A 26,610-nucleotide genomic window follows, 5' to 3' on the forward strand; every position below is an offset into this window, starting at 1 on the left:
CAGTAGAAAAAAAAAACTGCCCTGGAGTTTGTTCTGACAGTTAAGAGAAAAATGCATTAATTACAGTATTTATTTATCTGGTCTATGTTATATTTAGATAAGCCAGAGTTCATTCTACAACGGACACAAACCAAAATGTCTGTGTAGGAGCTGCTCTGACGTACGCCTATCTGGCGAACTTTCACCCTCGGTGAAAGAGAGACACAAAAAAGAGAGAGAAAGACGGAGGGAACTGCTGGGACCCGGCTGTAACAACATACACAGCCATAGTTTTAGTTTCAGCTGTTCAGGGCCTGAGCAATATAGTCGTACATTTTAGTCTGGAAATAAAAACTAGAACGCAGTAGCGCAGTGATTTATTTACGAACACTCAGGGTGTGAAAAGCGGACTCGGTTAAGGTGTAACTACAATATTTTTTAATATAATGGGGGAGGTTGCCTTGTTCGTGTTATTGTTGCTCAATTAATGGCAATGCTAAATGCATAGTAACCGAAATCGTGGGCGTAAAATACATTGGACAGTAAAAATAAAAACTATTTGCAAGGTTTTCTAGGCAAGGGCTTGGTTTTAAGCGTCAGATTTAACATGTTTTAATTTTTTTAGCCACGACGTTTAAATGTAAATGACTTAAGTTGATTTTCCAAACGAAAGAGGAGTATGGTGAGGGGGACATCTTTTGTCTTCACTGTGCTGGATATGCTAATATGAATGACAGGACAGTGTCGGTAAAGCTTTTTTTTTATTTTTTATTTTTTTTAATTATTTTTAATGTTTCATTGTTATTTCAGTCCTGGTAACACTGTTGCATTTTTCTTTTTAGTGGAACATAGAGGTAGTCTTGGAAGATCAACATTGATATTGCAGTGTGTCTTTTGAGTAACCTAAAGCGAACTGTAAACTTGCATTTAACTAGTTTTATTTATTTATTTATTTATTTATTTATTTATTTGTTTGTTTTCTTTTAACGTAACTATAGTTTACGGTACATACAAGGGACTTTTATTTGTTTCATGCTGGAGATTAATGACAAAAGTGAAACTGGTCGTGACTTGGCCGCGTTAGGTGTACCCTACACATGCTGTAGAAAAAAATAGCGCTTGGTCGAGTCGACATCGACACGATAGAATAGAATCCATTGTTACAAGTTTTGTTTAGCCCAGATCCTTGTTTGATGATTTGGTATTAATTTGAGTAATAAAACGTATTTCTAGAACTAAATACTTTTTTTTTTTCATTCAAAATAAATTTTAACAAGTGTATTCAAAATAGATGTGATTCACAAGTCTTTCTCCATCAATTGCTATGGCCTGCAGTTTAGTCTCAAATAAATTTGCTCTCTTGGTTGGGAAATACGTCCACTTCATCATCAGTTTCAGCCTTTTGGGTAAGTTAATTATAATTTGTTTTTATTGTAAATTGTTTTTGGTATCCAGTGAAGCAAATATGCTAACACTTTACTGAAGTATCAGTTCTAATTGGGTTACATCATTCTTGTACATTTAATTGTAACTTTAATATGTTGTATGGGTTAAACTGACAGTATTTCCATTTGGTTATTTTGTTGATAAACGAGAAGGCAGTTTTAAATGTTGGTGTGCTGCTAGATAATTAAAATAAATAAGTAATTGCCTAATGACAAAGAAAATCAATTCCAGTTATGTAGTAAACACCAAGACTTTGGGGTTCAAGTGCATTAATGAACTGTACATAAAAATTATTTCCACATGTACTGTAGTCTACTCTGGCTATTGTAATGACTAAATTACTGGAATTTCCACGAAGATGGAACCATTGTACCACAACACCCTGATTGTTACAGCCTACATACAGTATGTGAGAAATTGTTACAGGACATAATTTCACACTGTAGAAATTTACACATCTAAAGTGATAAAAATGTCCATGTTTGCCATGTTGATTATATGAATAGCTAAGTATATCAACTGTATTATGTAATCATGCTTCAAAAGTTATAACACTTATGATACTTGCATGTTTTATTTGCCACTGGAAAAAGACTTGCTTCCTTCTTTTGAGGTTTATAAACTAGTAAAGGATAATTTCAGTGTGTCTGCCCTTGTGTTGCTTACGGTATTTGTAATGGCCACCAAAATCTAATAACAAATTGACTGCTACTGTAAGACTTATCATAAACGGTTTCAGAACCATATGTAGAGCTTTGAAGATGTTTAACAATGGCAAGATAATGTACAACCCAGTTTTCTGTTTGTGATAAGCTGTCAGATGTGGGCCCTACTGTTCACATTTATCTTGATGGAAAACGTGCCCTGAAAAGCAGGCCTACTCTTTCTAGTGCTGCCCCTTCTTTCCAAATGTTAGATGTTCAATACTGAGTACAGTACTTTACCCTAAGAATCACAAGTGTTTTTTTTTTTTTTTCACAGTGCAACAACCATCTTTATGCCAAACTCACTTTGATACCACAGTTAAACAATGGCATATTTTGTATGAACCTTTGTAGTTTGTGTTCAGAGGCATTAGTATTCGCATTAATTTGCATCTCCAATGGACATAACAAATACACATTTTGTATCTATTTATCACTACAAGAAACTAATTATGTATTTAATACTTTTTTTTTTCTTTAGGGTTCTCCAAGTACAGCTAGCTAGGGTTTCACTTTAATATGTCAGTGTATTGCAACCCTAGGAAAATTCTTCATTTTTGAGAACAGAACGATCACAGTAAATTTCCATATTATGTTCAGGGTTTCCTTTGCCCCATGTTATTTCTGTGTCATTTAGATGGCTCTACATTAGGCATAGAATGTTTCATTATTCTACTGAGATTTTCCAATGTAATTTGTCAACACCAGTTATAAGTAGAAGGCTTTGTTTGAAAGTGTGTTCGGTTTCTGTATTGCTTTATGAATAGCTGTGCTGTATAGGAAGCCACAGCAGGAGGAGCTGTGCTTAAATTACATTTTTATTGGCTCACCATGCAGCATATTATCTATGCAAATGTAGAAACACAACAGCTCCATAATTAGGGAACAGACTGCCTTGGTGACTCTCCCTTTAATATATGCACCGATTTCAGTAATGTTACAGTATTGCCTGGCTGGCACCTACTATTGAAACCTTTATTGACTTTTGCACCCTCTCAAAGTTTGTTGGTGGTCCTGTACAGACCCAACAAGGCCCCTTGGTACAGTGTCCAAACAGTACATTCCACCTTGCATAATGCACTATAGTGCTCTTGAAATACACACTTTTAAGGGCTCTTCATAAATCTGTATTTGTATCCACAATACCCAGACACTGCAGCCTCGTGACACTTCAGGTTGTCATTTACTATAATGCTGCTGTGACCTAATCGATCTTTCACAAGTTCATTGTTTTGATGGATAGCAGTGCTTTAATAAGCAGATTAAGGAGCACTTAAAACCTACCAGCCTGTTAACATTACTAATGCCATGTTGTTACTTGCACTGTTCTTAATGCCAATTTGTGAATAAAAACTGTCTGTATTTTGATCTTGGAATCTGGAGACCATTGTTGTATGTTGACTTTCTAGGTGTTACAGGGCTTGCCACTACCTTATGCCTTGAGTAATGGGTCTGGTCCTTAAGACAAACAAGATGCTTTGTGACACTTATTTTTCCCTTGTGTTCAAGACGTGAACTGCTCCAAATTGTTTAGCAATAGCGCAAGTCACCTAACAAGATTTACCATTTATCCAGTTGTGATGAAACACCTGTTTTTTTTACTTTGCATACGTTATTTAGCATATTAGATTCTGGGGATAAAATGAGGTGTCCATCTGTATTGAACTATAAACTGTTAATGTCCATGTCCTGTTCCAGTCTACAGTATTCTCTACATACTGTACACATCATGATCCATTTAGAATTTACATTTGTGGCAGGGGATGTATATTACTGCCATATGAGTTTTGTGAGGTGTATGCACTTCTATATTACAGGAAGTTTTATAAAGGAATACAAATGTACCTTACCTTTTTAAAGTAAACAAAAGTAATCTTGGGGAATACGGAGGCTGTTTGTCGGGCTTTCTGTACACCCATTAGTAATGAAACTTGCTGAGCATATTATTTTCCTTTTGTTTTTGTACAGAGACAAATAGGAAACTTACCTAAAAAGATTTAAAGACAGCATTCTTTGTAATCTATTTGCTAAAAGTGCAGTGTCAGGATAATTTGCATAGTACTATAGTACCTTCTTCCTTTAACTGGTACCGGTCAGTTTAATGTTCTTGCGATACAGCCCCGGCACTGGCAAAGCAAAAGAAATACCCTCTTAGGAAGTAAAGTAAGGACTTTACAGAGGATGAATATCTTGACAAGCTGCTTCCCAGGCCATTGGAATGTTATTGTTGTAACTTACTGTTTTAATAATTGAGTTGTACTGTGACTTTCTTTTCCAAAATGTGAACTTCCTTAGTGTCGTACTGGTTTTACAGTTTAATAATTGAAATAAATATCCTAGGAACTGTGGAAATTGTTCACTTTACATGTTTGTGTTTTCACTTTGGAACCTTGTTGCATACAATGTACATTAAAGTGTGCATTTAAAACTTGTACAGGAGCATTTTGGAGCAGTTAGTTGCACTTTTACATTTGGGTCAGTCCATGTCAGGTTAACCACCCTCGAAACCAAATGTTCACAGATTTTGTTGCTGTTTGGCAGGGATGGTGCCATAGAGATATAAGATTTCCCCTAGTTGCACGGCTCTAGCTCAAGTGGTTTTTATGCTAGAGGTCACTAAATATTTGACCCGAAATGGCTCCAAGATCAGACCAATGACATAAGTGCCAATAACTTTTGTATTGTTAATGCTACAGTAAAAAAAAATTCTGAAAAGCTCTCTGTGCTGTATTTAAAATCAAAAACAGTTCTGACCTTTGACCGTGAATTGTTGAAATTCGACCCCCCTTGGACTGTCAGCCCCGTCATTGATGACCAAAATCAAGGTTGGATACTGAAGTTCACACCAGCCTCTAAATTTGTTCCAAAAATCAGCCTGGGATCTTGGTGTGATCAAGAGGTATTCACGCATTACATTGTGTCATTGTAGTTTCATGGGTGATACATTTAGGAATGGTTTGAAAAGAAAAACAACTTGCTTAACCTGTGCTTTTAATAATGTAATAACATTGGCACAGTATGGGATGTGAATGGTTATGACTCATACACATAGTGGAAAGGCTGATGTGATGAGTTAAGTTCACATGAATGGCAAAACTTGCAACATTATTACAGTCGATATTGACTAAGTTGATGACCTTGAGCACTGTTGTTGGCTTCTGCAGTTCTTTCTCTGGCAACTTGCAGATTCTTTCTGTTGTCGTGTTGGAGGGCACCAACAAGAGGATTTGGTCTCGTTCCACAACCAAGATGTCTGGATGCATTGGGAATGTAAAACTTTGTCCTGATCCAGCAGGTTGCAAAAACTTGACTCGGACCTCGTCACTTTCTGGCAGACAGAGCCAGCCACCATTTGCTGTTGTATTCTTAGACAACATAGTTTGCAATATCTTCCATTAGGATAAGCTCTCTCAGGCTGCTAACTTTCACAGATTGTCCCACATCTTGGGCAGAGTAATCCCTCACAGTCAATTGAGAGGGCTCCAGCAACTGGACAGAAGGAATGGAACTGGTGTGTTCCAGTTATCGTCACTGATGCATTGAGCCAAGCTTGCAAGATTTTCTCCTTGGTGTTAACTTCATCTATTGTGATGTACTGGGAAGATGCCAGGGAGAGCATCCCTAGCTCTTGGGGTGAGGATTGGATCATTTGACCTCTGAAGGCCTGCTTTTGCTGCAAGCTGCTTAACGGTTCCACCAGTGCCATTGCAGGGCCCTTTCCTATGGCTTAGTGCCATTCATGTGGCATTTCGAAGTCTTGCTGGTGATCTGCAAGGTTGATTAAATTTTTCGGTTCTTGTACTGCGAAGGAGCACCATCCGAGAAGTAAAACATATAGTTCACCTCAATCTTTGTTTTCGGATATGGAGCCTTTTTCACAAATAAATGGACAGCAACGCTGTCATGGGTCAGGCAATGCAATGAGTGAATTCCTCATGATCCCATCAAGACCCCAGGCTGATTTTTGGTACAAACTTAGAAGATGGTGTGAACTTCAGCATCTAACCAAATTTGGAAGAGGTCAGGCCAAAAACCTTCCTGAAATGATTGATTTGACATGGACTGACCCATTTGTATTGTACAAAAAAATGTATATCCATTAAAGCCACAAAAAAAAAAAATTCTACAGCTTCTGGCACTTACAAAATTGATGCTTTATATATAAAATGTCTGGCAGTTGACAAAAACAGGTTTCTGTGGAAAACGGGTCACGTTACGAACAAATGCAAATTCTCTCGCTAAATAAATTGTTTATTTTGTCTCGTATCAGTGAATCAAGTAGAATTAACACACCAGAAACAACATTTACTATTTACTCTTCTGTAACTTTTGTAGAGCAAGCGTCATTGATTAAATGAAACATGCCTTATGCTGTGTTTTTTCTGAATTGGTGGAATTTGGTTTGATTTGCCAGGTTTTTTGAGTGACATTAAACAGGAGTACATATTCTACCACTTGCCGAATTCTTTAGTGTTACTCGCATCACTGCTTTTTTTTTTTTTTTTTTTTTTTAATATATGCATGACTTTTTTCTCTTCCAATTTTAGTATGACCGTTGACTAGGATATCATATTTTATTTAAATGTTTTTTTTTTATTTTATTTTAGGAAATGTGGTTCAAGCAGAGCACAATGAAAATGTATATGTTTCAGGGATTTCCAGTGGTAAGTCATTTTTACTGATCTTCAAGGTTTAAATTTCATGCATGACTTCGCGTGGCAAATACTGAGTTACAGCAGTTATTACACAAGAGGACACATTTGCATTCTGACCGGTGTGTCCTTGAGAATACCCTTGAAAAGGTGAACACATAGCAGGATAATAGTTCTGTCTGTTGAGACTGAAAATGTGTAAAATGAAATGCACCATCAATTTCTTATATTCAGATAAAAATGCATTAAAAAAAAAAAAAAAAAAAAAAAAAAAAAAATTAGTTATCCTGGCCAAACTTCAGTGCTTTTTTTTTTTAGGGTGAATTGCTATTTAAATGTTTAACCAACAATAATGTATTAAGGTTTTAATATCTATAGCTGCAACATAGTTTTATTGTTATGGGTTAACTACACTATAAAGGTCCAAAGCTAAAACAATATTCCTATTCTTTTAAAACAAATTCCCCTCACAATCTACCAAGAGAAATGTAAAGTTTTAAAAAAAAATACTAATTTGTTTATTAAAATTAGGCCTATACATTATTGCTGGATAATGTAAACTTAATGTGAATATTTTTTTGTGACCACAAGGGTCTGGTTTAGTACACTGCAGTCAGTACTATACTTGATCTAGTTTAACTTAAGATCCCAGTGATCTATTCAATTTTTGGTACCTTGCTGTTGGGATTAGCAATTGTATTAATGTTAGTCCAAGCAAGTGGATAATTTTGGAACATTTATTTTTCATAACATTATTAGTAGTATATTGTAGTAACTGGTATAGCTACTCTGTTCAAAGAAAAAGCAGGTTTGTCTGTCAATGTCAATAATTATAATAACGATAAAGCACTGTGCTACAGCGTATTGAACATACCTTGTTTGCCAAACTGTTTGAAATGTTAGGTTATTTGTATGTTTGTAATTAAGGTCAGTATTTGGGAAATTTAACGTTAACTTTCTGTGCATTGGTCCACATCTACTGTACTATATTTTGTTGGATTTAGTTCAGCTGTGTGATTAACTTATAACCTTCTACAGCAACCTGATCTTTTAGGGTGACACCTGCTGGTAAATATTAATTCAGTAGTAAAGTGTGCTGCAAATGGAGGACAGGTTAGCTAAACTGCAAATTGCATTGACCTCGATTTTATTGTGCAGCCCAGCGTGCCATGCTTTATATGTATAGCTGGCCATGACTACCACTGTATACATATATAGCAAGACAAAACCGGTACATTTTTTGTTGATACTGTATGAGCATTTGAAAATCAGTATAATATACAATGTTGGGTTAGCAACAGATAAATCCTGGAACAGGTTTGGAGCAATCCCATTTTCTGTCATTTCAATCACCGGTGCTTCAAAAAAATCATCTAAACTAAAATGTATATACTTCCGAACTCTTAATGTGGTGCTTTTAATATTATAATTGCAGCCTGTGGAGATGTTCCAGAGCAAATCAGGGCACCGAGTGGAATCATCACCAGCCCTGGGTGGCCATTTGAATATCCAGATAGAATCAACTGCAGTTGGTATATTAGAACTAACCCGGGTGAAATCATAACTATCAGGTAACCCCTGCCCTGTCTCCTCTGTCTGTCTAGAAATGAGAACTGCATTCCCCACAATCATTTTCAACTTGCAATTGAATAGAATTCCTTGGTGTCTTGTCTGTTTTAATATAGACTTCCTTTGAACGCTGCTTTTTCAAAAAGTACACCACCTTAACCAGATGTGCAGTTGGTTTGCAAGTTGACACAAGCTTTCTCCACCCTTTTGTATGTACTTGCTCCTATATAACTGATTGATGTAGGCCCTGATCCTGCTCCTACTGCTTATAGCAGTTATAATTCAGGAAACAAATTGTATTTCTCTTATACAGATACATTTAGCAGGCAATACTAGTGCTTATATATTCAACATGGGCTCATGTTTACATCACTTTTTCAACTTTATTTTCCTACTTCAGTATCAGAGATCTTTTACATAAGCTTTATTTTCAATTACCAGAGTTGCAACCTGTCTTTTGGGACTGATAGTAATGTAGTTGAGTTACCAGTAGAGAAAGCACGTCGTCTTATGTATGTGTTTTGTGTTTCTTGGAGTAGCCCTGTACAAACAATGTTTGCTGGTATGTGCTGGATGTTTCCGTGTGTCCAAAACTGGATTCTGTTTCATGAAACACGGTTCCAGGAACAGTTTGCCTTTGGTTAATAAGGAGGGATTCTTTCAGGTTAACTGTAAATGTAGACTAATCTCTCTCTCCTTATTTGTTCAGTTTTCAGGATTTTGAAATTCAGAGCGCTCACAGATGCAGCTCTGATTGGATCTCTATTGGAACTTACAAAACCCTTGATGGCTATCGGGCTTGTGGCTCCTCAATTCCAGCACCTTACATCTCTTCCCAGGACCATGTGTGGATCAAATTTCATTCAGATGATAGTGAGACTGGGAAAGGCTTTAGGCTTTCTTACATAACAGGTATTTATTATTGCAGGAGAGCATCTGTGTCAGTGGACTGCCCATGTAAACTAAGAATTGTTGCATGAGTCATCTAATTAAAATGAAGATCTAATGAATAAATAAGTACAGGGTGAGTGTTATCGTAGTAAGGAACTTGTGCATGATTCAGGCCTTTCACGATAAAGTGCCAATTGAGAAGATGCATGCTTTTCACTTTTTAGTTTTACTCTCATTTGAAATGGAACAAAATGAAGACTATTAACAGAAATTAACATTTGGGAATCCTGACCTGTAACCACTTAATCATTTAGCCCCTTAGAACAAAAAAGTTTACTCCTTAGAGATTATAACCCTTTGCAGCTGCATGATTTAAAAAAATACACCTTTAACTGAGCACTAAAGATTGTTGTTTTTAAATTATTTTCATAGGACACAGCAGCGATGTTACCTCTTTTCTTAATCTTTTCTTTTTCTTCTTGTTATTACTATTAAGCATCCCAGTGAGACTAGCTGTTTTTTTTTTGTTTTTTTTGTAAATCCCTCTCCTACTTCAATGGTATCCCTCAGCAACCTTCACCTGTAACCTAATTTGGCAGGCTTATTTTGATTGTGTGACTTTGGTTTCTATGATAAAGACCTAACAAATGCAAACTCTCATGTCCTTTACTTGTTTTCATTGTTGGTTTGAACAACCTCTTTGTATCAAATAATTTATAGAACAACAGTGTGTTCATGGATCTTATGCAACCTGCTGCCAAATCTTTTGCATGGTGAAAACCGGATTGCAGTTTTGCTGCTGAAAGAGAAATGCTAATAAACTACTTCTTTTTCCTCAATTTTAGGAAAACCTCAGGAGCCCAGCTGTGACTGGGATCAGTTTCACTGTGCAAATGGGAAATGCATCCCTGAGACTTGGAAATGCAACACAATGGATGAATGTGGAGACAACTCGGATGAAGAGCTATGTTTGCAGTCCAACCCCACTACTGCCTACTTTTTTGAGCCTTGTGCATTTAACCAGTTCCAGTGTCTTTCACGCTACACCAGAGTTTACACTTGCCTTCCAGAATCCCTTAAGTGTGATGCCAACATTGACTGCCAAGATTTGGCAGATGAGATTGACTGTGACGTTCCAACATGTGGGGAGTGGCTCAGAAACTTCTACGGTACCTTCAACTCTCCCAATTATCCTGACTTCTACCCACCTGGGAGCAACTGCACCTGGATTATCGACACAGGCGATCAACGTAAGGTCATTTTGCACTTTACGGATTTCAAGCTTGATGGTACAGGCTATGGGGACTATGTTAAAGTGTATGATGGTCTGGAAGAGCATCCCCATAAGCTTCTGCGTGTCCTGACGGCATTTGACTCTCGAGCACCGGTTACAGTCATCTCTTCCTCTGGGCAAATCCGGATTCACTTCTATGTGGATAAGATCAATGCAGCTCGTGGGTTTAATGCCACCTACCAGGTGGAAGGTTTTTGCTTGCCATGGGAGATCCCATGTGGGGGCAATTGGGGCTGTTACACAGAGCAGCAGCGATGCGATGGCTACTGGCACTGTCCCAATGGCAGGGATGAGGTGAACTGCAGCACATGCCAAAAGGATGAGTTTCCATGCACCAGGAACGGGATCTGCTACCTCCGCTCAGAGCGCTGTAACTACCAAAACCGCTGTCCCAATGGCTCTGATGAGAAGAACTGCTTCTTCTGCCAGCCAGGCAACTTCCACTGCAAAAACAACCGGTGTGTTTTCGAAAGCTGGGTCTGCGACTCTCAGGATGACTGTGGAGACGGCAGCGATGAAGAGAACTGTCCGGTGATTGTCCCAACCCGGGTGATCACTGCAGCTGTTATTGGGAGTCTCATCTGTGGTCTGCTCCTTGTTATAGCGCTCGGGTGCACATGCAAACTTTATTCGCTGAGGATGTTTGAGCGAAGGTGGGTAGAAGAACCGTACTGTATCTTCACATTATTTGTTTATTTTTAGTGAGTTTCTCCTGGGACCGCTTGGGTATCAGCATTTTAAGCAACCTACAACCACTTTTCTTGAGAATGATCAAGGAGGTAGTGTGGTCCAGTAGTTAAAGTCCAGGGCTTGTAACCTGAAGGTCACCAGTTCAAATCTCACCTCTGCGACAGACTGACTCACTGTGTGACGCTGAGCAAGTCACTTAACCTCCTGTGGGTGAGAAGTTAACCCTTAGGGGTCCATTTATTCAGCGCTTGTCATGTCCAATTTACTTTCACATGCGCTGTTTATATTACACGTGTTGTTTAAAATATTCTTTTTCAGAGTAAAACAGGTTTAAAAGGCACTGCATAGCAAAGGACACTCAGTACTACATCTCTAGTCAAGCCCCACCTCTTCACATACCTCTTAGTCATGTAAACTGATAAATCCTTTCCTGATCACTCGTTTTATCACCAAACTCCTCAATAATTCGATCCAAGTCATTCTTTTATTACTGTAACATTTCAAAAACCTCTGCAAACGTCTGCAATATTCTTTGCGCGCTGGATGCGGAAGCAGCTCTCTTCTTTGTTTGTGTCCGTGTTATCTCTGCTGCAGAGGGTATGTGGATTGATCAGATATGCCCCTTTTTTCGGCTCCTATTGGTTTCACTTGGCCATTGAAAGGTTTTCTTGGCTTTTTCCGGAGAAAAAACGACTATAACCAGATCCGACATCTGACTGGAAAGGAAAAATTGTAAAGTCGGACCTGGTCCGGCATAAGACCGCAAAGGGTTAAATTAATGCCCTATTGCAAACGACTTTGCATATAACGCACAGTTCACAGCCTACCTCTGTAAAGCAATTTGTGATGGTGGTCCACTATGAAAGGTCCACTATGAAATAGTTTTCTCTCCGTGTTTATTTTTCTAAATTGAACTGAAAGAGCAGAAAAAAAGCTAAAGAGCTGGACAGAAAAAAATGACCTGTTTAAGTGAAAAATGTAGAAACATCTTCTGGGGTTGCATATAGTCATCAGATCCCACTTTCACAGACCATTAATTTGAAATGAACAGTGACATCATAAGTATTACCCTGATGCTCTGAAATTAAAAACATTTTGTGGGTTAGAAGAAAATGATTTCCTTTTTCAAATTGTATCCAATGTGTTGAGTGTAGTTGTGTTTGTTTGTATGGTAGTTGTGGTGGGACAGGGAGGATATGAATCAGATTTAATGGTACAACTAAATAAAACCATCTGCAGTATGTTATGTGTTTGAGAACCAATGTTTAGTCTAAATGTACAATTCTTCAGCAGCTTTTTTCGCAGTTGACAATAATCATTTGATATACCGTGAGGGTTGCCTGAGACAGAAGCACCCTTTTTAATTGAAACCCCATTTAATAATTCAGTGGGTTACATTAAAACAAATGGTTTCTGGCTTAGACTTGTTTGTATCACTTATTTGTTATTGTCTACATTCAGGTCATTTGAAACCCAACTGTCAAGGGTTGAGGCAGAGTTGCTAAGAAGGGAGGCACCCCCCTCCTACGGCCAACTGATTGCACAAGGTTTGATCCCGCCAGTGGAAGATTTCCCAGTGTGCTCAGCAAGCCAGGTCAGTAGAAGTCCCTGGGTTGAATACTGTACTATGTAACTTGGTAAGGACATGATTTAGCCTATGATTTTTCTTATTTTTTTATTATTTACATCTGGATATAAATTGAGACTTTACATCCGTGGATGCATATATGTGCAGTGTGTTACTGATACACTTTTTTAAAATATATTTCTGGACCTTAGTGTATTTTGTGTAAACACCTCCAGCTACTTTACAAGCCACAACCTGTTGGCCTGAAGGAGGGAAGAATATTGTGTTGGACTTTTAGGTTCCCTATTGTCTAGGGAGTATCAGTATCTTTTGCATCTGTGAACCAGAATGATTCTTCAGTTTGTCTTGCAAAGGAGTATTTGTGATGAATAACCCTGCCTTTAAAGAGATTTGGCTATTTGTGGAAAGCACTTGTTGTAAATGTGCTGGCCATTTACATGTCTGTGAGAACTGCTTATTACTTTTTTTTTTTCTATGCGGTTTGCTACAAGCATTCCATGTAAGTTTAATATAAACTTGAACAAAAGCATTCATGTTTTATAGTAGTAATGGTTTTTAGGGTGTTGAAGATTTGAGTCCATGTGGTTAGAAAGTTAAATTTGACCTTTTTCCTTAATTTTCCAGGCATCAGTGTTGGAAAACCTCAGACTAGCAGTACGTTCCCAGCTTGGATTTACTTCAATCAGACTTCCAACGACTGGGAGAAGCAGGAACATTTGGAGACGCCTCTTCAATTTCACAGGGTCTCAACGCTCTGGTTCCCTGGCTTTAGTCTCTGGTGATGCAGAGGATGGCACTGCTGAAAACTGCACAGCCAGAGAGCCTGAAAGAACTGGTGCACACGAAAGTCTTCTTCCCCTTGATTCTGACGACACTGACGCAGGGAGTGAGAGGCAGGACATCCCAGTTGCATTCAGGGGAGTCTCTGCTTTGCTACCTCAGAAGACCCCACCAACGACCGCAGTGGAGGTTACAGTAGCACCGTCCCGAAGTGCAACACCCCGGCAGGCAAGCAGGAACAACACAGGCAATGCAAGAGAAGTTGGAACTGTTGAACCCCCCTCTCTCGGCCCAGGTAGACAACAACTAACCAATGCATTCAGTCGTATGACTCAAAGTCTTCGATGGGTAAGCTTCTCTCTCAGAAGATCCTGCTCAACAAACCCGAACCAAAGCCCTTTACGGCAGCTTGATCACGGGAACGGTAGAAGAGATGAAGACGACGACGTGGAACTGTTGATTCCTGTTTCTGATGCAGCATCAGACATTGACTTGAACGACTGTTCTAGGCCTTTACTTGAACTTGCCTCAGAACAACATGGGCAGGGGCCTATCCACCCTAATGCTGCTACATTACACAGAGCAAGGCCACCTAGCAGGGATGGGCCTTGTGAACACTGTGGTGTAGTTCATACTGCTCAGATACCTGATGCATGCTTGGAAGCAATTGTAAAAAGTGAAACGAGTGATGATGAAGCATTGCTGCTTTGTTAGGTACTATATTTAATATAGGTACGCTACAATTTTAGGAATCTGTTTAATGCTTTATTTTTTTATTTATTTTTTTTTTATTTATTTATTTTTATCTTAGCTTTTAAGATAATGCCGCTCTAAAACAGCTGTGCAGAAGCTGCATGCAGTTTATAATACAGCCCAAGTGCTCCCCAAAAGTGGATCTTTTTAAGTTAATTTTATTTTAAGAAAAAAAAAAAATCAAGTTCTCTTTTAAAACAATATAAATGTTACTGTGCCAGTTGTCATCTTACTCCATGGAGTGATAAAATTATATCTTTTGAAGACTGCACTTCTGAATATTTTTATACATAGCAAAATCAGCAAAATATTTAATGCAACCTCACACATTTTAGAAAAGGCATAAATAAGAACCCAAGAGGTCCCACACTGACAGTAAAATAACCTGATGTCTAAACTATGATTAAAAGCTGAAACATTGTGATTCCTAATCTTCAAAATTGAATGAATTAAATTTATTATATTAATATGGCTTCAGGCATTTCTTTAAAAGATACCATCTATCCTTAAAGGGGAATTTACAAACAAGGACACTGGCTTACCATTTTATTGGTACTATGTTTAAGGAGATTGAGATCTGTGATCGCACCCCCACTCCCCATTGGTACTCGGCTAATTACAAAAGCTTTTGATTTTAATTAGTAAGGCTAAATTATTCAATTGGACAGAGTGGAAAGGAACGGTTTGCAAACTCTATAATGTCTAATCCACAGCTGTTAGTGTTATTTATTACTTCATTATTTTTTGTAAACTAAATGTTTTGGTACTGAACATGTGATTGTATATGTATTTATTTGTCTTTTGGGAAGCATGTTGCAAATTGTCTTGTGCATTTGTTGTGATATGCTGTCATTAAAGTGTTTACTGAAAAAAAAAAAAAAGCTTCTGCTGTTTCCTTAGAATACTTTTGAATTAGCATTTTTGGAGTTTTGCAAAAACAATTGCTGAAATAAATAATTGTAGACATCTACTTCTTGTAACCTTTTTTTTTTTTCCTCATCCACAAAAGCAAAGGAATGGTCCTAGAATTCCTAGAAAACTTTTGTCTACAACTGTATGTACATACTATAGTATTCCTATATTCCTAATAATGGATACAGATTTCATGCTTTCTGATTTCTCTCAGCTCAAAGAATTCACAAGACAGTTAAAATAACCCTGCAACAAGTATAAAGATGTAACGAAGCATGTGAAACAACAGAAACTGTGCCACTCACCTGACCTGACAACATTTTATTTAACAACCAACATTGCAAAAATGACATTTCAAATTTCTACTTGAGACCATTATAATTAATTGTTAAAGGGTCAAATGGTCAGTCTTGGAAAATCTATTTGTACCTGTCACCAGCACCAATGCAGCATTAACCTTTATCCCAGGAAAGGAACAATTGCCAAAGGCTCGGATACAGATATTGTTGTGTGGGACCCCATTGCTGCAAGGTTTTGGACCAGCGTTTAAGTGTTTTTGATGAATAAACTCAGTTTGGCGCATATTTTACTGAGCATGCTGAATCAGAGTTTAATGTTGTTTTAGTAAAAAAACAAAACCAATTTAAACCACCATGCTCCCTTAATGATATTATATATATATATATATATATATATATATATATATATATATATATATATATATATATATATATAATTGTCATTCATTACACTTGTTTTCCATTGACCAACTTTCTCAAGGTCTTTCTGCCAAAATGAAAAAAAAAGGAAATTAAAGCTGTTACACAACTAACAACTAAAGGCACTTGACTCCATTTATCAGAAGTTGTATCTTGTATCCTTTTACAAAAATGTATCAAGTTACATTTTGGCTTAAATGCCCTGTTACATTTGCTCCACAATAAAGTATTTTAATTCTTGAACTTAACTAATAATATTTTAAAAAAAATCTTGTTGGTAGAGTGAGAGTTAAACACATGTTGAACAGCAGAGGGGGACATTGCCCTGAAAATAACCCTGAATACTTGGAAAGCATATTGAGAGATGTATTGTTTTAAATGTCCAGGCAAAGTTTGATTTCTATGACATGAGGGTAGGTGTTAAACTGATACTGAACTCTGCTCTCGCCAAGATAAGCACCAACTAAGACATAGCTTATTTTACTATAAACTAAGGTGATCCATCTGCGTTTCTTTCCCTCTAATGATGTAGATATTCTTCTGCCTGGTGTTGAAGGCTGAAGTGTAATGCTGGCTTCAGGGATTGGCCTATTTTGCCAACATGGTGTATCAGCACACAACGGCTGCAGTGCTGGTTCAAGGGATCAACCACAGTACAGCCCCCCTAGCGCTTCAGCACGACAACCGTCTGGAGTGAGCTGAGTAGGGTACTTGTCTGGGGTCTTCAAGTGGGCACCTTACATCCATAGTGTTTTGGCAGCTAGCCCACGACACCTTAAGAGGGCTCAAGCTTACTTCCCTTCCTTTACGTTGATTTTTTTTTTTTATCTTTACCATACAGTCCCACTCTGCTGATGCAAAGTCTGATCGCATTCAAGATAAAACCAGTCGTAAGCCACAACTTAATATGTGAGTCATCACAGAGTCAGGCTTGTTTGCACACACAGGTATTGTAGAGAACTTATAATCTTGCCAGGGACATGCATCTTCCACAGGGGATAAGATATCCCTTGTCTAAAATAAGAAGTCCTTGACCTAAAATACTAATACCCCTAATGATCATAATAAACATTTTCCCTATTCTTTATTATCTGTAGTTGTCATTTTTAGAACCTAGTTTCTGAGGTCACAAAGTCAGATAACTCCGAGATTCAATCATTTCTCTTTTAACAAATCACAAGTACAGAACAGTGTACCATATTGGCTTTGATGTGCTCATGGTTTTGAAGTAGGTACATTTGAGCTAGCTACTTTCATAACCCTTAAGTTTTTTGGGGGGTTTTCTTTTTCTTTTTCTCTTGCAGAAGTGTATGAAATAGCTTGGAGAAATGGAGTTGAAGAACAATCATTAAGCAAATAACCACCTGTGTTAAAACATATGTTATTTTTCAATGTATTTTTTTGTGTATATGAAAACTAGGGATTTGCATGATTTTTTATTGAAAAATGTAATCAGAAAAAAATCTTAATGGGAATCAATCACACTAGTGCAGATGGTTCACTTCTATGGTATGTTAAACACATATCAGTGTAAATATGCTTGATTTCTTGCCAAAGCCTAGACTTCCTAGTCATTGAATTGGACACAGTAAGAAGACAAGTTTATTGATGCTCAGACAACTGTTCAACACAGTTTTCACTGTGGCCAGTATCCATTCACATGCTTCAGAGCTTAGTATGGGCTAATGGATTCCATTTCTCAAGTATAACAGTTTGCCAGGCTAAGCGGGGCTACTGTATGTGGGGAAATCCCTGATCCAAAAAGGTAATACTTTACCAGCATTGCTTGGTAGTTACAAAGCAGCAGTGTCTTAGAGATTATCTCACAGCTCCTATTTTGAAAGGTTGAAATGGACGCTTCTGTGCAAGGCTGGGGTGCACACCAGTATATCACCAAGACTGGTCTGTTCACAGAATCTAAATTTAAGTTATTGGATGTAGCGGGGCAAACTTGGAGTGCTTCCTGGGCCCCAGGGTTCCCGAAGGGGAACCCAGGGATGTAGGCCCCACAGGTTCCTGCAGTCTGGAGGCTTGGCGGCATCTGAACTGTGGGGAACGTGATGCTGTGAGAAAAGTTGACTTTTGAGCCTCAGGTTCACACCGGTCTGAATATGTTCCGGAGTTTGTACTTGGGTCCACCGCCTCCAGATGTTCCTCAGCCAATCAGGTCGCCTCTGCGATAGTCATGGGCCGGTGCTGTTATAGCCAAAGAGCCATCCTGGCAAAGAGGCCCTGAATGTTCAATCACAACCTGCTCTGCCACCTCCATGGCTGTTCTTTTCTCCGGTCAGAGCCAACAGAAACAGGTATCCTTAACCTTTTGGGCAAAGGACCATGGACGGAGCCCTTCAGTAAAGGTCAGGCTCCTCAATTTCTTCCGGTACCCATCCTCAGAGAGCCCTAGGTGATCGAGGATACTAGCTTTAACTGAGGTGGAAACCAATGCTTCCTCATTCCCCCAGGGTAAGACAAGCCGCTTGAGTCTCACCAGTTAACAGGGGACCCAACCGGATGGCCCACTGATCCTCGGGCCAATCACAGCTTTGTGCTGTTTTCTCAAAAATGGTTAGAAATCATCATCTGAAAGGATCTTAATGTGAGCCCAAGGGGTTGTAGCCTGGGGAGCAGATGCAGTTGAGTCAACTTGCTGAAGAAGTTGCTTCATGACATCTCAGTCTTCCGCTTGAGCCACTGTCATGGCGGTGATCACCTGGGCTTCTTGTTGCTGCAGCTCCAGGATGGCCTGCCATACTCGCTCTCTTCACACATGTTCTGTTAACCTTGTCGTCCTTTTTTAGGCTCCTGGAAAATCTGGGAGTAAAGTTTATCACACTACTGACACCAAGTGTCACAGGGGTGTGGGTGTAGAAATAAAGGCAACAAGGTCTTATCTTTATTAGTGAATTTATTTGACAGATTTTGCAGGGAAAATCTGCCTTGCCTAATCTTCATACAGAAAACAAAGGTAAGTGCAAAGAAGAACACAAATCAAAACTGCTATACAAAAGCAAAACAAAACAACAGAAAAAAGTCGTGGAGTTTCACGTCGGGGTCATCAGGCGAGCTTCTTCCCATAGTTACAGGCTCTTTGTCCAGCTTCAGCACCCGGATAGTTCTGCACTCTTTTCAGCACCTTTTTGAACAGTGTAGCTCGGACAGTGACTCTTTTATGCATCCTCCCTGGTGGGCAGCCACTAGTAAATGAAATAGAGCTCTTTCTATATACAGAGTTTGGGGCTGGGCAATCAATTAAGGTCACATTCTTGGAACTTTCACATGGATTCCTAGCCCCCGGTGCATGAAGACAGACTCCACTGCCATTTCTCCTGCCACACATACCTACTGAAAGTTTTTTCACTTCCAGTCAATGTGTATTTGAATGTTTTTTTTAGCATGCCAGTCTGTGATTTGTGTCAGCTTCCATTTGTTCTGTGCTAGCAGAACATGAGAAAGCCCTTCTGTTCCACTGACTTTGTACAAGAAAAGCTAATTTAACCTAAATAAGGGATGCTGACATACCTAAAATGTAGATGATGTAATGACATAATGATATAGATAGAATTGATTTTATTCAGTGTTTTTTTTAGGAAGGTGTACTGATTGCTGAAATAGGAATAACATTTTAAAGGTAAAAAAAAAACTTGGTCATAGTTTTTAATGCAGCAATGTCAAGAATCATTGATAAAATAGAAATGGTTAAATGCCTTACAAAACGTTCAAGACAGGCATGCTTTGGTTTTACCCACCATTTATGTTTTGTATTTGCAAGACATTTTATAGCCTTAATTAACCAAGTACATTTTGAACCTTGGAAGAATTGCAGCTGTTCTTCCACACATTTGCACACACAGGCAAAACTGCTCCAGTTAAAACTTAAAACATTATTGTATTATAACGATCGCTTGCAAGAAGTTAACCTGCAAAAAAGACTCTTGTGTGTTTGCTGCAGGAATATCAGATGTATTTAATAAAAGCTGTGCTTAAATTCTTATAGAATCTGGGCTAGCTCTCTGAAGAAACTGCTGATGTTTGCACAGCAGGGGTAAAACCCCCCAGCAAATTCAAAGCATATCAAGTTTACACTAATATGATTTGAGCTCCCTTATAAGCATGGTTATAGCTGTGTCATTTTATTATGTAGCTTTTTATTATTTATACTCTGGCCATGATAACTGTGATATTTATTTAAATACTAAACTTACATAATTAGATTCTTGTTGTTTTACTGTATGTTCTTTTTTTTTTGAGACAGTGTATTAGAGGCTTGCTCTTATTGTGGTGCATGATCAAACCTGCTTTCATGTTCCTTATGTTAAGATAACATTTTTTTTTAAATGGTTATAGCCTGTGACACAGTGTTGTAATTAACAGCCTGTAGGTAAAGTGTATCTGCAAGGACAGTTTTCAGTTCTAGTACGTCAGATGCATGTTCACCATTTAGGTCAAAACAAATACAACGCGTAACCCACTGACAAGTAACCAGACTGTTTTACCAATTGCATAATCTCCTGATTGTCCAACTTTAGGTCTGAAGAATGTATGTAATTTTTGTTGTCCAATTTTTCAAGAGGCATATTTATGCAAATAAACATCTCTGTCAGGTCAACATTTCACAGTTTTCAATGGACTTTTGGAACATGGAAGTCACGTTTTTTTGTTTCTTTGCAAGCAAAGCAGTCGCGGTGCTACTCTGGTTTTCCGCCTTTCTCTTTCAGTGAATACTTGAATCTAAATGCCTGTCAAGAGACAATTCTCGGTAGTGATCTACAGTAACATTGCAGGACGTACAGAAGAGCTTACCTCCATCGCTGTGTAAAACTCCTGCTGGATACTGCTTTATGTGATCTGCTGCAGACACATTTTTTAGTCTTGTTTACAGTGTGTAGTATTTTAATTTCCCACCTAGATTGCATAGAGTCACAGGACATAAATTAACATGTATTTATACTAAAGTAATACAAAGATGACTACAACAGATTTAGAAGTGAGTAGTTTTTCCAGATTTACAATTATACTGTATTTATAATATTCACAAAAGCAAAGTTTGTGGGGAATAATAGGCATGTTCTATACCTCTGAGGCATAAGCAATTAGGAAATAACACTTACTACCCTGGAACAAAAAATAAATAAATTTTGTTACACATTGTTAAGAATTGATTTGTGTTTATTTCTTGAGAAGATTGTAAAAATCGTGGTATTGTGCTACTTTCATAATTTTTGCACAGCCTGTGAATCATAATTTAAACAGGGCCTTAGATATGAGTCAGACCGGTAGTAAGAAATGCCAGGTCATGAGATTTGACTCCCCTTTACAGACCTTTCGTGATCGTGCGCACCTAAATGTATTTTTTTTTATTTTTCTTTCCATTTCATTAATATGTCTACAACCAGCTGTTCGATATTTTTCGATGTCCAACTCTTTTAATCAAACCTTTAAACCAATATAACACTGCCAATTATATTTAATTGAGAGACACACATTTCAACAATACCTCTTACTCAATCCTCTACCACACACAACTGCGTTGAGCACAGGAAAATGCATGGCATTTCTAATCACGTATAAAACAACAACTAAATGGTGATTTATCATTCCAGAATCCAATGGGCACTCTATTTCATTGGTTCTTTCTCCTGTTAGACTATTGTTTTTTACAATATCCGACTCAAACCAGAAAATGATGTAGCCAATAGATTGCACAGTTGGCTTGTACGGGGGCGTGAGTTCATAGAATGCCCAATCATTATATCATATGACTCAAGTATGTAAAGATAATTCTTAAAAAAGACATGCCTATTTGGCATGCAGCTGGAGCTAAAGCAGTAGCTTAGCAGCACTTCTGAAATGCTTTATGTGTGTGTGCTTTATTCAAAACATTTTTAATACCACAGGAAATTGGTAGGGAAGTGAAATAATTTGATACGCAATGCCTACTGTTGCCTCGCGCTATGTCCACCACTGCTCACCTCCCATCTGAACAAGCCACGTCAGGAGTGCATAAATCACTTTAGGGGGTGCAACGTTTTGAACTAATCCCACTATATGGCAGTTTATTTCACAACAGTGTCCACCCTGCGGTGGCTTGCTTCTTGCTTAAGTAAGTTAACTCCGAACACTGTCCCTGCCCACTACTGTTCACTAAAATAAAGTCATCAGTTCCCTTATTATACACAATATATCAGCTGCTCTTTAAAAATGTTTACTACAGTACATGCTGGGAAATTGCTAAGTGTAGGAAAGCAACACTGGTAGCTACCGTATTATACAGCAGCAGGGCTAAGGGTCAACATTTCTAAACTGCACATGGCAAAACCACAAAGGAACAAGTTTCCAAAACCTGCCTAGCAAGACTGGAAAGTGCAATAGCCTACTAATAGTAACAATAATCCACTGATTTTCTAAGTGGTGATGTCATAAAAATAACATGTTTAATTCAATTCCACGATTTAACAGTGCCTGCAGGGGTATGATACTTTAACTTTAGTTCCTTGCCTAAGACTTTAAGTTACTTTCTAATTCCAGACAGCAATGTGTACTTGTACTGCTGGTTTCTTTGGTAGCTGACCATTGGACAGCACGTAGTTCAGATGTTCAAGCAGATTTGTTTATAAAAGTGTATTCTCAGGTATAGAGCTGACAGAAGCTATCCTAGGAAGATGATTCTGAGCTCATTTGATAATTATTACAGATTTCTTCCTGGCACTCTCAAAAGCAATAATATTGCAGAGCAGTATTAAAGAAAGTGCCTTCAAATCTTTTCATGCAAGCATGCAGCTTCTTTCTAAGAACTCATGTGTATATCACTGCTGAAAAGGGGGTCCCTGGTGACTGGCGGTCTTGAGGGAGAACTACACTGTCCTTTGTACCCCCTCAGGTGGGTGACGTAAATGCTCTGGTAATAGTTACCTTAACTCTGCTACAGTGACCCCCTCTACTGATCAGCGGCATATCAGACATGTCTTAACAGATGTATTCTTCTTGGTGATTAGATTCACTTTGTATCATTTTCTGTTTAAAAGCACAAGGGTGTATGCAAGGGACGCAGATTCTTCTACCTTTAAACAGTGGCCCCGTGGCCCACAACGTCGGAATGCCCATCCGACCACTGCTCCAAGGATCCCAATGTAACCCAGCACCGACCCACCATACACACAATGCCACACTTGTTAAAAAAGGTATATACTTTATTAAATACACAATTAAAATATTGACAGTGCAAAATATTAAGTCCAGCCTATAATAATCCCGTAGCCCTGGTGTAGTAGCTGTCTCACCAGGAAATTAGAAACAGCAAAAACGAACCAGGAACTCCAACCCTGACCTTATGTACCCCCACGACTTTAGTGTGGTGCTAAATATTAAATGATTCTAATTAAAACTATTAATATCACAATACTTATTCTAAAACCCTTTTGTTCATGGCGCCCTCCATCCAGTTTTGCTCGTCCTCGGCTGTGTCGCTCCTACGGGAGAAGAAAAAAAACCTGCAGCTGTTAATATTCCACTCCGTACCCCACAGCAGCAATCTTCTTTTATTATTGCATCTCTACCGCTTCACTCCTAGTTGGCAAATGCCCCCAGACAACCCAATGCATTCCGGCCAGCAACTGGTACTTATCTTTGCAGGGAAATTAGCCTGGCCTTAGGAATACCCTGACTCTGGATCCCGGGGCGGTACTCTCTTCCAGGGTTAGGTCCTTTCTCTCCTCCTACGGCTGAAATCAATCTTCTCTCTACTGCTGGCTGCCCCCTTTCTCATGCTCCCCCGCCCTCTTTTATCCAGTTCCTTAATCAAGTCCAGGTGCTGCAATTAGTACAACTACCCCAAAGCAATTACCTTAAACACTAGTTGGTGTTTCATGAATAATCAGTAAGATTACACAGAGTTACAATGGACTTGCTTTGGCATTTACAGTACCTATTAAAGCTCTCTGTTGTCTAACTCACCACAAATTGTTAAATTTGGACAAGGATTAAATGAAAAAAGTCCAACTTGAACATGTCATTTGACCACAAATGCATATACTTAAATGAGTTCCATAACTGTCTTTAGTTAGAAATAACGCCTACTATGTTCATCATCAGGCCTCATTCAGAGCTGTGTCACACTAATAATTCATGTTTAAACTTCTTTAGTCAGACTCTCTAAGCTGAAGATTACTAAAATGTATTCTATCTAATATATAGCATTGTGTGAAAGACAGCAGCAGGAGTCAACCATTGCTTTTAACTTGTCTGAGACAAGTTCATTTCACCATCTTTTCAACCAAATCAATGTTGCAGCCTTGTACCTGGTTAATTGTGATTTTTTTTTTTGTAACGTGTAAACAAATTGGACTGTCACGATAAAGCAGAATGCATTTAATAACGTGTATTAACTTGTGATCTACAGTATTTACAGACTTCCATCAATGTATATGTTCTTCTCCATTTGCAGGAATATTTTTGCTAAAGCTCACCGCCAGGCAGTTGCTTATACATGAAGGTATGGTGTGCCACGGAGTGCTGGTGGTGCCGATCTTTCGAAGGTGGTTAGTCTATGAAGACAGAGTGCTGTACGCCAGTCCTGGAGAAGGGGGGTACATCCCACGCAAACCCTTTTCAGAATTTGTGTACAAGCGTATTCAACAAAGAGACATGGTGAGGACCAAGGCATAGGAACTAAATGTTTAAAGGGACGAGCTTCTGAATTGAGCGCGCATTCTTTGGCAAGCAAAAATAAATAAAAGAACAATAACGAGGTGTCAAGAACCATCTCTGTGCATCTGTACTGGGGTACTGTAAGTCATTCATATAGGTTCAATATTTGTCATTTTGAAATATTTTTGTATAGCGCAAAAAGTGTAGTAAGACCTAATACTATATTACTAAACTGCATCTGTTTATGCATTAAATCATACTATAAGCAATTATATACAACACCCCACCACTGACTGTACCAAATTTACAGATATATGAATAGTCTACAAGTAATGTGTCATAAACATGTTCCTTACTCATTACCACTGCTGTTTAATTGTGTATGGGTACATTTATCTGACATCTCTAAACTAAAATGGTAGCCTGACAGGGTCAGCTGATATTCAAATAGATGGCTTTCTGGTGCAGATGTCAATACATATTAAAATACTAGTGTTTAAACTCTCTATGGACCCAGCAAAGTCTACAGATTTTTTAATTGATTTCTCAAACTAGACTCACATATAACACCTGATTGGGCTCTGTTGAGTTTTCGTCTGACTCTTATGAAACCAGGATGGATCAGTTTGTGCAGATATGCTACTCATCTAATTAATTACACATCATTCATTAGCCTGCCTATTAGTCCAGACCATTGTTTTTGTCTGTTCCAAACATATATCCGTGTGTTCCCTTGTGCTACCACTGCCCCTCTGTGCAGAACCACTGCCATTAGACATCGTTCGGCACGGGGCAGTTGGTTGGAATCAAATCCAACTGACTCTGCAGTCCATAAATCTTGATTTACTTTATATTACTTTGTAAGATTAGAAAAACTGAATACAATATCATGTATTTTAAAATCTTAAAGAGCAAGTTGCTTCCAATTATATTTTCTTAGTTGAGTCCATCTCATGAGAAAAAGGAAGATGTTTGATGCAGGCAAGTTCCTAGGCATTTGCAGACTGGGTACAACTTGATGTAAATAGAACAATTTTTAAAGAGTATGTAAAATTACATTTACTTTTTCTACTCTTTTCGTACGTATTGTCCCCTTATCTTTTCATGCTGTTTCCATTCTGAGTGATTCTCTTATGTTATTAAAGTACAGTGCTGGGTATACAGTATTTTTATTGTTTGGGACTGTGTTAAGGTGAATTCAGGAGCTGCTCTTCAGTTATTGATGCTTGTCACAGATATATGTAACATAGGCTAGATCTTACCATCTTGGGATAGCAGATGTAGATCCTTGTCTTTTAGCCCAGGAGTGTGTGGTTTGATCAGAGCTGGTGTTGGTTAAAGTGTTAAAGAACACCATGCAGTGTTTACATGAAACACATTACTTAAACTTTGCTGTACCCCATGTTGTCCTTATCTCCTCCATCCATATTTCAATACTCTGGATTATTTTGATATTTGTATTCACATTCATGGGGGATAAATCACCTGAGAAATATTTTCCTCAACTTTTAATCATGAACATTTACCAGAAGAAAGAGATGTTCTCTTTCACCCTGGAATGCTCTACAGTTGCAATCTGGTGTCATGCGGTTCAACTTAATGTCTTCACAATGCTTTTTGAAGAAGCAGGGTTGGCCTGGATGACAGAAGCAAGTACACAATGCACGTACGCAATGCACTGGAAGCAGCAACATTCGCATAACCACTCTTTCAATTTTAGCTTTTTAAAAACTGTCTCCAGACTTGACTGGCAGCTTGTGAAATTTAAATTCAGCCAACCTCTCCCAAATTGTTTGGAAGAAGTGCTTGTTACGGACGCTTCCATCCAAGCATCTCTGAATTTACTTTATATGGCTTGATTACTTAAAAATGAGTATTGGTTAACATAGAAAAACTGAATATATTATAATGTATTTTAAAATCTTGCTTTTCCTTCAAATTACATTTTCTTAGTTTTTTTATTTTATTTTTTATTGTCCCCATAACTTTT

The 26,610-nt window shown here is 38.2% G+C and overlaps 1 protein-coding gene across 1 annotated transcript; it reads left to right on the forward strand.

The window, feature by feature from the left end:
• Positions 1–219: 219 nt before the first annotated feature.
• Positions 220–15,198, forward strand: LOC121314922 (low-density lipoprotein receptor-related protein 12-like). The gene is made up of 7 exons (XM_041248676.1): positions 220–1,385; positions 6,737–6,793; positions 8,217–8,352; positions 9,060–9,262; positions 10,087–11,188; positions 12,687–12,819; positions 13,438–15,198. Exons 1-7 carry the CDS (start codon positions 1,304–1,306, stop codon positions 14,305–14,307), a joined length of 2,583 nt encoding a protein of 860 aa, XP_041104610.1. The 5' UTR covers positions 220–1,303; the 3' UTR covers positions 14,308–15,198.
• The last annotated feature ends 11,412 nt before the right edge of the window (positions 15,199–26,610 follow it).

Source organism: Polyodon spathula, chromosome 4 (genome assembly GCF_017654505.1).
Source record: "Polyodon spathula isolate WHYD16114869_AA chromosome 4, ASM1765450v1, whole genome shotgun sequence".
Classification (NCBI taxonomy): Eukaryota; Metazoa; Chordata; class Actinopteri; order Acipenseriformes; family Polyodontidae; genus Polyodon; species Polyodon spathula.